Here is a 14,571-nt window from a genome sequence, read left to right on the forward strand (position 1 = left end):
GTTAGTGTTATTTTCTTAGTTAAATGGCGCCACCGTTTTAAAAAAAATTATATATTATTTGTTTCTTATAGTAAAACGATACTATCATTTGAATTTTTTTTCCCTATAATCAAATATTGTTACCGTTTGAAAAAATTTCGGGATCCGTCCCTATATAAAAAATTTACCCATATACGTAAAGATTGGTTTAAGGTAAAAAACGTTACATAAAAAATAAATTTGAATCAGAAAATAGCTAAAAAAATTAAATCCATGTATCAACCTTGACTATTTACATAAATTTCTAAAAACAAATGTCGTTTTTTATTTTCTCCTTTTATTTCCTTTTATAGAAAAGTTTAGGAGAACCCAAGTTGATTCAGAAAGAAAAAAGTAGTAGATACCGTTAAAGTTAACGCCGTCAAGGTTAGATGGTGGGTTGTATAGACGTCGGTGTCGAGCTGTACTTCCTCCAAAAAGCTTGATGCAAACCACCCACCACAACCACTATTCAATTTCAAACCCTCTCGTCTGTCGAATTCAATCCAATCCAATCCAATCCCTAATTCGGATAATCTGAGATTCTTCAATCAAATTTCTAACCCTAGAATTCCACCCTCACCCACCTTCTGATTCGAGAAGAATATCGATGTGATTTGATTCCAAAAATGTCTGAAACTGAAGCTGAAAATGTGTTTTCATATCTCTCCGATGATGTTGTTCTTAACATCTTCTTCAAGCTCGTCGACGATCCACGAAACTGGTCTCGTCTCGCCTGCGTTTGCACCAAATTTTCGTTTCTGATTCGAACGATTTGCTGCAAGACGAAATGCCATCAAGCTATCCCTGCCGTCGTCTCCGATCTTCTCCCGCCGAACGCCTCCATAATGTCGACAGTTGTTCCTCCAGGAGGTTGGTTGTCGCTGCACAAACTCGCCGTCTGCTGCCCTGGCCTCGTCCACTCCGGCGTCCTCCTCGAGAATTCCGATTTCGGTCTGGAACGTGATCTAGGCCCCGATGAAAACTATTACGAACCTAATTTGTTTCAAATTAGTAAGTCTCAACCGAGTCCTTCTTGTTCTACCACTGTTGATGATAAGATTAAAGAGGCTAAAGCTGCTGTTCGTGGATCTGATTGTTCCTGGTCTTTGTACGACGATCTCTACTTGGATACTGTTTACAATAATCCTTCTAAATCTCAAGATCAAGCTGAGATGCGTGACGAAGATCCAAAAACCGACCCTGCTGTTGTTAAATCAGCTTGTGATTTTGCTGTTTGTAAGAGAAGAAAGATCTGTAGATCCTTAACGTCTCATTTAGCATCAGAAGCTTGGAATTTCAGCCGCGAACAAGGAAACAAGTTGCTGGCAAGTAGATTTAGAGGAGATTGTTTATACATTTGTGATTGGCCTGGTTGTGTGCACACAGAAGAGAAGAGGAATTACATGCTGTTTAGAGGTGTTTTCAAGAACTTCAAGAAATCTAGGGTTTGGAGGACGATAAACGATGGGAATCGAAGCAAAATTGATCTGAATTGTGCATTTTGTACGAGCAATGAGGTGTGGGAATTGCATTCGGCTTTCTGTTTGAGGCCTGCGTATGGATTCCATGATGATGGGGAGCCGGTTGTTCGAGCCTACGTGTGCGAAAATGGGCATGTATCTGGAGCATGGACCGATTGGCCATTGTACACTTGAAGAACTTGTGATCATCTCTTGGTAACTGGTATTGTTTTCTTGCACTTGATTTCCGATTATCGACTGTTTTATATGTATTCGATTCGATTTGATTCGATAGTAGTTACTTCTGTGAGTTACCCATATGCTATATTCCTTCAAGACTAACCATGAATGGGATGTGGGATTTGTTATCAGAAGTGTATTTGTTAAAGATTTGGATAACTTCTATGCTTAGATCCTTTCATCATCTTGTTCTTGTCTGCCTGAAACATTTATAGTAGGAGTTGATGATATTTGGTTACTTAAGGGTTCCATTTGGTTGGTACACCGGAGAAAGCATAACATCGATCACCGTTTCACGTTTAGTAGGACTTTTATGTTTAACAAACAGGAACATGGTATGGTATTCCACTCCCATGTTTGGTTTAAAAGAATTTTTGGATTTGAAAAATCTCGGGATTTCACTGAAAATCCCATAATAGAGTTTGTTGGTATTTCACGAGATTTGTTCGTAAGCACCGGGAAGGAAGACTAGCTGTCCCTATTGAGTTGAAATACTTTAAAGTATGTTTAAAATAATTTTTTAATAATAATATATGAATAAAAAGATAATTTAATTATTTTTATAGTTTGTTTTTGTAAGTTATTATAAAGAATTGAATTCAATTCTATATCAAATCTAGATCCCTCTAAATTAAGGGATTTGTAGGATTTATATGGAATAATGCTTTATATAATTTGGGTAGGAATCTGTGATCTTTTTATCGCAGAATGAATATAAATCATTATAGAATGATAAGGTTCGAACATTTTTCATGACTTCCAATCTTGCATGATGGATGGCTCATCCATTTACTCGAGACCGGTTAAAAACCGACCAGTTGATCATTTTTCTTAAGTATATAATACATACATTCACCCGATCTAATTGGAACCGACCAATCAAATTCAATTGTAATTTGGATACAGAACTTTCACATTCAAATTGGATGGGTAGGTTTTTGTTACAGTTTAGAATCCGATAAAAACAAACGAATTCAAGTTGCTGAAGTTTTGAAGGTTGAATATAAATATTACATTTGCGTGCGGGAGTTAGTTGTTGTCGTAATATAATTTTGATGTTGAGGGACCACCTTAAATACAATTAAATAATTGAGAAGAAAAAGGACATACGCTACGGAACTGACTTGCTTCCTTTTACGACCAGGTTCATCCACAATAAGTCACATCCTTAATCCCGTAACACACACATACGGACCTACCTACCTACCTTCTCAAAAAATGGTTGGTTTTTTATCAACAATTTTACCAAAGAATCTTACTTTATTACAATATCTTCGAGAATAAAAGAAAAGAAAGGAATAGAAAAGGAAGAAAGCAATTTTCTTATTTGTGTTCTTAAGACGGAAGGGAACTTTTCATCTTCTTTTTACTAAAATACTCTTATTTATTCTTCAATGGGTAGATATGTAAGGTTCTGTTTGGCTAATGTTCAGGAATGAAAATGATGATGAATTTTCATTCCCCCTAATTTAACCTGGAATAAAATTTTGGGCTTTGGAGGAATGAACTCATATATTATAGAAAACCACACTTTGTCTTGTATTTTTTATTCTCATTGATTACTGCTTAATACCTTTAACCAATCATTCCCTAATTTTATAAAAAAAATTATTCTTTTTACTCCTTTCATTTTCTTTCTTTTCCTTTCCCTTCCCTCCTAAACGAACTTGAAAAGACGAGATTTTTTCTTTCCCCCTCATTTCCTTCCCTCTTTCTCCCATTCCTTCATAAAAAAGGACTCGAGAAGATAATGTTAGATCTTACCAGATAAATGACACTTTACTTTATTATTTTGAAGATCAAGAATCTTTAACAATAAGTAAAGACGACAATTCTCACTAGTAAGCAATAATAGAACATCCTTTATTTAGTTGTCCAAAGCATCACATCCGATTCATCTATCTCATCTTTTTTAAATAAAGCCGGATATCTCCTCTATTTCCCAAAAATCACAGCACACCACCGAATATTGAAAATAAGATCATGATTTTGTGTTTGGGATTTGCTTATTTAGAACAACTTATGTTTTTTTTATAAAAATGTTTATCAACTTATACGGTGGCAAATTGAAGTTTTATAAAAAATGTTTTGGATTAGCTTATGGCAGTACCACACCGGATAAGTTGATAAAATATACGAGACACCCTTTTCTTTTCTAATCTAAACACTAAAAACTCCTTATTACCGGTACCACACCGGAATAAGTTAATAAGTTAGAAAAAAGTAGCTTATATAAAACTCCTTACTACCGATGTCAAACCGATATAAACATTTTTTTTCTCCATCCAAACACTAAAAACTCTTTATTACCGATATCATATCGAAATAAATTAATAACCACTTTAAATAATCAATTCCAAACAACCTAAAAAGATCATCTTCCACACAATTTCAACAGACAAGACGACGACCGAAAGGGATTGGGTATCGGCACAATAATGCGCTTTTTCAGCTCCACCTTTCTTTTTCAAGTAAAGTGACGTGTTACCCAATCTCACCAGTAATTCACATCAGAGGTTAGGCCAGGGAGCACCAATCCTGCTCTTAAAAGTTAAAAGTACGACTCCACCACCAAAAGAAATTCACTTTTATGATTTTAAATGGGTAAACCTCTGCTTACTAATTTCCTTACATCGACATCAAAACACTTATCAACAAGAAATATAAGCTTTACCTACCTTATCGTGTAACATTATCGACCATTAAAATGAATTGTTAGTAAACATCTTAAACCTAGTAAGAGTCTTTTCCCTCACTTACCGGGTAATATTGTTTTGGTCCTTGTTATGTTTCTTACCGGGTAAGATTCTCAATCCTCAATCGGTAAGGTAAGTGATATTGGTAAGTGCTTACCCGTTAAAACTTTAATAAATTACATAAATTAATTAAAACATAGATGTGTATAGCAACACTCAAAATACAAATGCTGACCGTAGGTAACTGGATCAAGTCACCAACACTACGTCGGTTCTACTTTAATTGAATGTTAATTATGTAAACCACACTAACCAAACAAACCTAGTAACTCCCATTCGAAAAAAGGGTATGGAGAGGTTAGGATGTAAGCAGACCCTATCTTAACACAAAAGAATGAAGTGGTTGTTTAAGTGAAGACTCAATTAGGTAGAAGGCATGAATACTAACATATGGATTATGGTGTTGGAAGCAGTACGAGAGAAAAAAGAAGAACAAGTACAAGTTGGTACATCGAGAACGACCAAAAACACATCTCTAGCCTAAACTGCCACCCCTCAACCCTCGGAAGTTGTTCTTCCCAACCAACTTCACTTTGTAGCCATTTTTTCAATCAAATTCCTATTTTAGCCGGAGTTGACGTAAATGCCTTATGCATTTGCGTAAACTTATGCTAAAAGGGGAATTCGATGCCAAAAGTGGATAAAAAGTGAATTTTTTGAGGAGATTGACTATTTTGTTCAATTTCCTTGTCAACACCCACTCCACCTCTCAACCTATCCAACTCCCTTATGCCCAACAACGTGAACTACGGTTCCTCTTCCTCATAGGGATATGCATAAAGTCACTCATCCAATTAGAACAAATCAATCATATAATCGTCTCCAAAATTTCAACATCCAAATTGGATCGATCGGTTCTTGGATGGCAATCCAACATCCAATAAAACCTTACTAATCCAAATCCGGTGACCATCAAATTAATAACTATATATAATTATAAACATTTTATGATAATGTTTTTTAGTTGATATTTGTATGCATTGTTTTTTAATGACTTAAAGAAATATATGAATAATTGGTTGAAAATTGGATCAAAATATTGATGAATCCAATGGATAACCAACAGTAATATCCAATAGATGGAATTGATCCGATCCAATGAATTAGATTAGATCGGATAATAGATCCAACATCCAAAGGATGATTAGATAGAATAGGGTAGACCTAAATCCATTAAATTACAACCGACGAACACCCCTAGACTTCCTCATATACAGTCTGCTACCCTAGTCCTCCGTCTCCAAGTATTCCTATGAGTCCTATCAGAGGTCATGTCCTCGGAAATTATAATTCTGTATGGTGTTAGAAACATGAAAAGGAAGGCCACAACACAAATTTACAAACTTCTCCTCGGTTAATAATTGTATGTGTAGGAAAAATCATATGGTCATCCGACTTTGAAATATCATTTTTACGAGTCGAGCTCGAATAACCTGCTACTTGAATCTACTCGACTCGGCTCGTTTACACTCCTAGGCATTACCCATGTTCTTGGAGCATCAAGGGCAATGCCGGAATCGATATAATTGGAATCTCTCTTCTTTACATTATAAATTCTCAAAAGATATGTAATCGTCTAGTCTGTAAAGTTATGGAAAACTATTAACAGGTGAAACTGACCTTTCTAAGACCGGTGAGTCCGGTTGCTGGGATCAGGGCCTCTAGTGATGGTGGAATGATTCCCGTATGACGGGAAAATGTGACGAGTGATCTCTTTCATGTGCGTAATTATAAGAACTTTCTGCCTCCCGTACGTAGAACCCATGGCTACCACGATGATCATGTCGAATTCGGACTGCTGGTAATACCATAGGCAAACTCCTTGCACCACTAAATCTCCTAAAACCGTTTGTGGATGAGAGCATGTTTGAAGTATCACTTGGTTGTTCCAGATGATAGCTAGTGTGAAGAATCTGGATTCTTTCACGAGATTGTGAACTAGCAACTGAACTCCCGCCACTACGGGAAACAGGCCTATTCAGAAAACACACACAAGACATAAAGAAGCATAAACAATGTTTGAAGTAGGAATGACAAAACTACTCACTAACGAACAGGAGCATTCTAATCTTTTTGGAGGCTCTGTTACAACCATACCAAGATTATAGATAGAACAGACAAGTGATAAATAGAAACAAATATAAAAGTTCATGTAATATATCATACTGAGGGTCTGTTTGTTAGTTGCTTAATGACTGTCTGGTAGTGGCTTATTGAAGGGTAAGCCCCTAAAACAGCCTACCAGACAGTTATTAAAACATGTATAATTGTTCCATATCTCACATTGGAAGACCCTCCTAATGATGCATATTAAGTACTCAAGTTCTAAAGATGTACACAGACAAACTAGCCTTTGATCGTGTTAGTTAGAGGGGAAACTTACTGTTGGGTATAGTGTGACGGATGAAGAAGAGAGAAGGATCTTGCAACAGCATCAGCCGGCGCCCGAGCAGATCTCATTGTGGCAGGATGAACTGGAGCCAGATCACCATGGTCTATATAATCTCTGTCCGCATTGTAAGGAAGGTAATGACAATTCCAACCCCAACTTGGGTGTTGGAAGTTAGCAGCATGAAGATCATTACGAGGGGCAGATATGGCATTCAATGGACGATGGAAGTTGGAATTGCCAACATGCTCATTGGGTTGGAAAAATGAGATATAGGAGTGAGCCAAAGATGGTGGGGTTGTATGTTCAGTAATCATGGCATGGTTTCCCTGGAAGTTGGTAACTGCATAGACAACTTTACTTCAGATGGTTTCAAAAACTTTGAGCAGGGATGGAGAGCTTATGAGAATGCTGAACTTACATGTATCCAATGAAGGCTCGGCTTCCCTGAAAACGTTTACAAGTGTGGAGAGGTCAAAGACTGCACAATCATGATTCATTACAGAAACAATTCTATAACTTGATTATTCTTCGGTCAATTTCTATGATTAACAAGCATTTCTCAAACCAGAGACGAACCCAGAAAACTTTTCAAGTGGTGGTTCCTTGTCCTTACCAGAGGCACAATTTGACTATAAAACATATCTAACTTTTTTTCGCAATATTAGTAATAGATTTGTTGGTTGGTTCCTTGTCCTTACATAGAAAGACCCCACTCCCCATGTTCGAGTCCGGTCTACATATATCCTTAAAAACACAAGAGGTATATAAAAAGCCACCAGAATTTAAGCTAAAACAACAAATTTTGTAAAAAGGCAGGAGCATTTACCATCTTAGCCATTAAAATCTCGTCTTAACATTTCAGTTTCAAAAACTATATTGTGGCACCCAACAAAACAATACGGTGGAACCCTTTAGAAACGTAATTTTTCCCCCATGGCAGAACCATGAAGAGGTGGCCCATGCCACCGTATCTTTCCATGTGGGTCAGCCCCTGTCTCAAACAATGGGAAAAGATGGAAATCGTTATCAAAGTTTAAAGAGGGTCCTTTCAATCTTCTTGGAGGTTCTATTACATATGTACCAAGACTATGGATCCACTGGACATGTAATAAATAAAACAAAATATAAAAGTTCATACTATATTATTATTAAAAGTTTTACAAACTAAAACAACAAACATGTATGTCATTGACTTTAATGAAATAATTCTTGTAAGTTCTAACACTCTTCAAAAGCCGAAATCGAAATTGTCAAATTGCTAAAAGAGTAAAAGCCTAAAACATGTATGATTGAGCTAAAGTTTAAAACATGTATAACCGGCTAATATTGAAAATGTTTATAATTGGACCCAAAAACAGATACAAATATGTTTAAATTCATCATATGCACAAATGTTCAGAGCTGAACTTGAGGGAGTATTGAAGTTAAGACATCTAAAAGCCTTAACATGAAAGACAATTGAAGTTCAGGCCTCTCAATGAACATTGAAGACAAAGTTTTAACCTTATTAATAGTGTTCCATTATCTCACACTCGAAAAGGGTTTCTCTCTTGGATGAAAAAAGGATTAAGCCTTCATAAAGATTTTTTTTCCTGGAATTTCTAGAATTTTGCAGTTAACTGAACAGACTGCCAAATACATCAACTAGATGGCAAAATGGATGTCCTCCCTAGCTTCTCTCGTATGTCCAAGTTTTTGACACGTGTTTTAAAACAGTAGATGGCCCCAAAAGTCAACACACATCCTTAGGCCAAATGGGCGTCCATTCTTCATCGGCAAGCAGAAAACTAATAGTTTTCAAGAACCATGTATTGAATGCTAAATCAACAATTTTAAGCAAAGATTCTTTGAGTTGAAAAATATACCATCTTAGCAACATTTTGTGTAGTCTCTCTAATTCAGGTAGTTATATCCTTTTGAGAAGATAAATTATAATTATTCGGTTCATCTTTTGTTAAAATAAGGTTTGGTAACTCATTAGCAAGTTTTTAATAGCTAAATCATGTTCACATCACTAGCGCCTTGCTAGTCTTTTTATAATATTTCGCTTTTCTTTGCCGGTCAAAAAAAAAAATTTCATGTTCACATCCTTGTGTGCTTGGGTAGCCTTTGTCTTCAGTATTCATCACCAAAAATGATTTGGTAACTAAAGGGAGAAGAAACTATTGGAGTTTGGAGGCATTAATTTACCTTACCTTGTGAATAGTATTGTGGAGAAGTGCCTCTGGAGTTGATGTAGGAGACAACTCCTCTTCAAAACCGTAATAAATCTCCATGTCATTGGTGATTGCTAAATTTCAATATCTATCTTTTACATCAATAATTTAGTTGTTGTGAATTTATTATTCAACAATTAAATCCCATTATATACTGAATTTTTTAGCAACCTACTCAACTCTTTAGTTGCACTTGCAATAGAAGAAGAAAAAGAGACCAAAAAAACTAAGCAACAAGAAGATTTTCCTATAAGGTTTGCTTTATCTAGAGAATCAAAGTCCTAACAAAATCTCATATATAGAAGCAAACCTCCATTTTTTTTTTGAAGTTTTTGAATTTTTGGAGCAGGTTGACCAGTCTTTTCTCAAAGTAGGAACTGTGATGCTAAACACTACTAATAGTTTAAACATCATGCAAAAGTCCACTTCTATAGATCTTCAAGAAGATTCTTGATGTTGTAAAAAAAACAAATAGATTACCATAGTAAGGTGTCAACTGTCAAGGATCAGAAATAACTGCCATTTTTAGCTCAAGGATGGCAAGAATAGTGTAAATTGAGTACAAAGTTTATGGACGTCTTCATATCAAGAGAATTTGATAACCACTGTACCGTGCTTTCGATGTATCCATCATTTGCAAATAGAACTAGATTACTTATATCATTGACCAAAAGGTGTTACAAACTAACCCACAAACAACTAGAAACTACGAACTCTTGAGACAGAAAACGAATAGACAACCTAATTTAAATAAAATCTAACACGCCCACCAAATTGAAGTTGAAGGCTACAAATCTTTTACCATGCAAAGGGTTTAATGCTATGTTGCAATCCTCAAGTTATAATTAAAACTTTTCAAGACCAACCTATGTATTACATATGGTAAAGATTTCCATATCTAATGGCTGCTTTTTCCATTTTTGCCATTTAGGGAATTTCATGCAAAGTTTTCTCTGCTAGTTGGTATTTTTATTTTGAACTCGTGGTGACATATAAGCTGTAACATCAAAAAGTGTAGTTAGATTGGGACTACATACGACAAATTAGTTGCTCATAGATGCAACACTACAACACTAGTCATTTCTAAGACTTCTAGTAATCTGGTGAAGGGTATATATAAATATAAAGTATAAACAACCAACAAAAAGGACCATGATAGGTAAGGTGGTTAGTAGATACCAAGTTGACAGTGTCTTGATCCAAGAAACTCGAGTGGAATTGGTAAAACAAGCAGTACTTAGTTGCATCTGGAAATCATCAGGAGTAAAGGGGATCGTAATACCATCTCAAGGTAGATCAGGAGGGCTGGTTACAGCATGAAAACAAGAATCTTTTACATTGTGAAGTCTCAATGTGGTTCTCATCACTGGTGGCAGTTGTGGGGCGTGCGTTGAATGAGGTAAAGGAGATGGTGATAGTTAACTAAATTTTGCATCACAAAGAAACATTTTGGGAGGAGCTGTAAAAAATGTGGCAAGGCCCTTTATATGTAATGGGAGATTTTAACTAAATTATGAATCCAGAAGAACGATGAAGAAGCAACATTGAGTGGTAGAACTGGGTTTCTGCAATGCAGCACAATATCGTTGGGAGGTTCAATCATGCGCTTTTGCAACCCAGCCTGATTGTTGTGAGTTTGATTTTCGGAATAGAAAGTAGAATACATGTTTTGTTTTAATGGTTGGTTGAAGATCCGCAATCAAGTGACGTGTAGGTTATTTGATGCAAGGATCTAACCACAACTGTTCCGTATTTTTCCTTCAAGTTGAAGTTGAAATCAATAGTTTTCTTTTGCAACAAAAAACCCAACATCTAGATTTTGACAGCATATTTAAGGAATAAAGCATGTCATGCTTTAGATTTTCAGTAACCATAGAGAAAAAAACCCTACTGATTCCTTTCCTCAAGCAAGAAAATGGACAACTAGAACACAAACTCTGTTTCTTTTAAACTAGTTTGGATGGTAAATTTCACACATAAGATGAAAGAAACTAAGCCAGTCGGCTTATAAGACCCCGATATTAGCTTCTCTTATGACCCAATCACCCAAAATGCCAGCCGTACCAGAACGGGTTGCAACTCTTAGATTAATAATATGGAACTTTTTTGATCCAACAAAAAATGCGCTTGAACGTAGATCTGGCCTGTTAATCAGTTACAACCATGCCTTTCTTTTCCGTGTAAATTGGTATTGGTTCGCCTTTCCCTATTGAATGAGCATGTGCTTGGAACATGTTCTAATTGTTTGCTTTAAAGTTGAATTGGTGGGATAATAAAGTATGTTTTTCATTGGAAATCTCTGTTGGGGCAAACAATCTTATATCTCTTCTAAGTTAGAAGATTTACTATTAAACTTTTCGCAGATTGTAATCAGCAGATAGTTTTCCCATGTATATAAATCTCACGTGATTGGGAGGCGCAACAGCCTTGTCAACACAAGTATCAAGTGCCAAATTAGGGTATAAAATCTAAATGTTTTCTTATATTATTCTTTGTTTCAACTTTAATTACTCCAATACGAGTGTAAAACAAGAATAGTTAAAAACATCCGCACCAAATCAGCTGCTTCTCTATTTGTGCATGTATTCACAGTCTTCTGATAAATATCTGCTTTGGAATTCAGTTATTATATCTTGGCTAGATGTAATTAAGTGTAATTTAAGGTTAATGACTACAATCTCCGTCCCTCCCACAATGCCCCCACCTAAAAAGGAAGACAAAAGTGAAGATATGAAAAGCTTCTTGGTTAAGTGCAGAATTACAAAACGCAGTGATAATGGTCTTCGGAAAGGAGGAATTCCCCTACATATCTAAACTAATAGATAGCCAATATAAATGACAGAATTAAAAATTTAGGAAGTTGCTGGTACGCAAACGTGAACAAATAACTGAATCCCAAGGTCAGGATTCAGCTCATATATTTAAAGAGAAGGCTCGGCTTACTCAATTGATGAATGAACGGTAAATCCACTGAATGGACACCACTGAAATCCAAATGGCTGAAAGAAGGTTTAGAACTCATAAGAAACAGTTATCAGATGATATAAGAGTATGTGAAGTGCTTACCATTCTGGAATAGCTCAAATCATGTGGGCCCTCGTTAGGCACCCGGGCTTGTGCACCAGTCTCAAAAACTGCATGTGCAGAACCATCTGCAAACAGCCATCTGCCACTCTCAACCTTGCGACAATTAGGACATTGCATAGTTCCCTTACTATTGAAAGCCGATCCGATGCAATCTGTATATCACAAGCAGGTTATATCATCCAAGCTATACTAAGACAATTATGCAAAACATACTTTATTATCCCACCATTCCAGTTTCAGTAAATATTAATTACTTACAGTTGCTGATGAACTACAGTGAGCTTACGAGATACAGTAGAATGAAACTAGCAACCAATCTTTTATACTGATCGAAGCTAGCTGAAAGTTCTGTAAAGCATGTTAGATTCTTAAACTAGCCAATTGTGGTCCTACCTCAATCAAGAACCTTCATATTATGCAAGTAATACAGATCACTTCAACTCTTAGTTAGTTTGCTTTAAATCAATTTCCTGTTGCTTTAATTTCTCTTATTTTTTTTTAAACCTTGTGTTGTCATTTTCCATCCAAATGCATATATATGGGTTAGCTTGTGGTCATTATTCACGGATGCTATATAATTCTGGCAATGTATGCTACCAGCAATCTTCATCCTTCATCTCAAACAGGAAAGTAAGCCTACTTCCTCTAATTCTATCTTGGTTTTTCCAAAATTGTCACACTAAGTACTCAGAGTAACTTGCTGGTAAAATATCTCTATAATTACCAATGCATCAACCAAACACTTCTATAGTATCCTTAACTGTTTGAGTCCATCTTCCAACTTGAAATTCATTAAAAAGAAGTTCAATTCTCAAAGTGAAAAAACGACATCGCAGACATGCATCCATACATTACGTGACTACACATGGAGTCTCCAAAAAGGTTCAGTCACAGAGTTCGGAAACAACTATCGATTCTTATAACCTTGCCATTAACACAAATATAAAGCAACTGATCACTGGAATACTAGTTCTAGCAAAAAATTAAGAACAACGAACAGAAAACATTGAGTTTTCAACTGTGCAAATGATCGATTCACGAAACGAATCAAAATAACAAAAAACCGAAAGTGTTCTCACCGAGATGAAATTTGTGGCCGCAATGAAGCTTCGCTGTAGACCTCTCTCCGTCATCGATGACTAAATCGAAACAAATCGAGCAAGGAACCGATGATGAGCAACCTAACGCCGGCGACGACAAATTATCGACGACATCGGCATAGGTATTTTTTGAAGCAACCATTGATTTCATCACAACTTTTCCGTTGATGAAATCAAAATCCTTACATTGAATCGAATCAGCAGAAAATATCGATTAGATAAGGAGATTTATCTGAGACGAGATTGAGAGAAAATAAATGATTTTGGATTGTAGTATCTGATTTGTACTAAAATTTCTCACTCAATCCGGCCTGTCAGATTACGTGGCCAATGGAACCGATTACGATGGCCACGGATTTAAGACATCATGTACATTTACTTCAAAGTTTTTGACGAAATTGTCAAAAAAAAATTAAACCACCTCTTTACAATCAAATTCATTTTTATTTTATTTAATTTAATAGATACTATCAAAAGTTAAAAAAAAAATTAAAAAATATATATTTAACTTCAACAGCTATTTTATTTTAACAATTTTATCATTAATTATATTATTAAAATATTTAATATATCTAATAAAGTATTATTTTTATTTTCTAAACATTTAATTTCAATGTCTCTGTTGGTAAAAAGAATTAAATATTATTTTTCTCTCTTTGAGATGGAGTTTTAGAGATTTCTCTAAATTTGAAGATTTTTACTTTTTTTCCTTTTTCCCTTTATTTTAGCATACAAGATAGCATATATGTTGGAGCCAAAAAAATTCTTAAAGTCTTACTTTTCTCCATTTTATTAGTATAGTTGTTGGATATGTTCTATGCATCTGCGTAAAACATATTTTCATAACTCAAAAAAAAAGTACGCAAATGGGATTCTTAAGCAAATTTGCATATAGTTTTTTTCTCTAATCTTAAAAAAATTACTCAAATTATAAGGCATTTGCGTAAACTCTAGATAAAATAGAAATTTGATTGAAAAAATGGCTAAAAAATGAATTTGGTTAAAAATATTGGGTATTTTGGTAAAGTTCTCACTTTTTTGGTTGATGATAGATTATATGTTAGAAAAATGTAAAAAATAAATTTTGATACTAATGTGATTGAGGAATAAATTAGTAGATAGAAATACGTTTAGCAATATCTATACTATATTATAAATCATTTGTCTAAAACTCTTAAAAACTCTTAAAACTCTTAAACCCTTCCCATATCTGAATTCGTGTAACTAACTGCAGATAAACACAATCAAATACAGGATAAACATCTCATTTTAAATATAAAAAATCTAAAATATAATTAG

General features: G+C 35.1%; 2 protein-coding genes across 2 annotated transcripts; one reads left to right on the top strand and one right to left on the bottom strand.

The window, feature by feature from the left end:
- Positions 1-531: 531 nt before the first annotated feature.
- Positions 532-1,905, top strand: LOC112507201 (phytochrome A-associated F-box protein). Its single transcript, XM_025111656.1, has one exon. The coding sequence runs from the start codon at positions 648-650 to the stop codon at positions 1,674-1,676; it is 1,029 nt and encodes a 342-aa protein (XP_024967424.1). The 5' UTR covers positions 532-647; the 3' UTR covers positions 1,677-1,905.
- A 3,907-nt stretch (positions 1,906-5,812) lies between these two features.
- LOC112506820 (E3 ubiquitin-protein ligase RFI2) lies at positions 5,813-13,522 on the bottom strand. Its single transcript, XM_025111103.1, has 6 exons — positions 13,252-13,522; positions 12,152-12,324; positions 12,029-12,084; positions 7,288-7,313; positions 6,861-7,209; positions 5,813-6,451 (listed from the first exon to the last, which is right to left on the bottom strand). The coding sequence occupies exons 1-6, from the start codon at positions 13,421-13,423 to the stop codon at positions 6,139-6,141; spliced, it is 1,089 nt and encodes a 362-aa protein (XP_024966871.1). The 5' UTR covers positions 13,424-13,522; the 3' UTR covers positions 5,813-6,138.
- Positions 13,523-14,571: the final 1,049 nt, after the last annotated feature.

Source organism: Cynara cardunculus, assembly GCF_001531365.2.
Source record: "Cynara cardunculus var. scolymus isolate 2C chromosome LG 2, CcrdV1, whole genome shotgun sequence".
Classification (NCBI taxonomy): domain Eukaryota; kingdom Viridiplantae; phylum Streptophyta; class Magnoliopsida; order Asterales; family Asteraceae; genus Cynara; species Cynara cardunculus.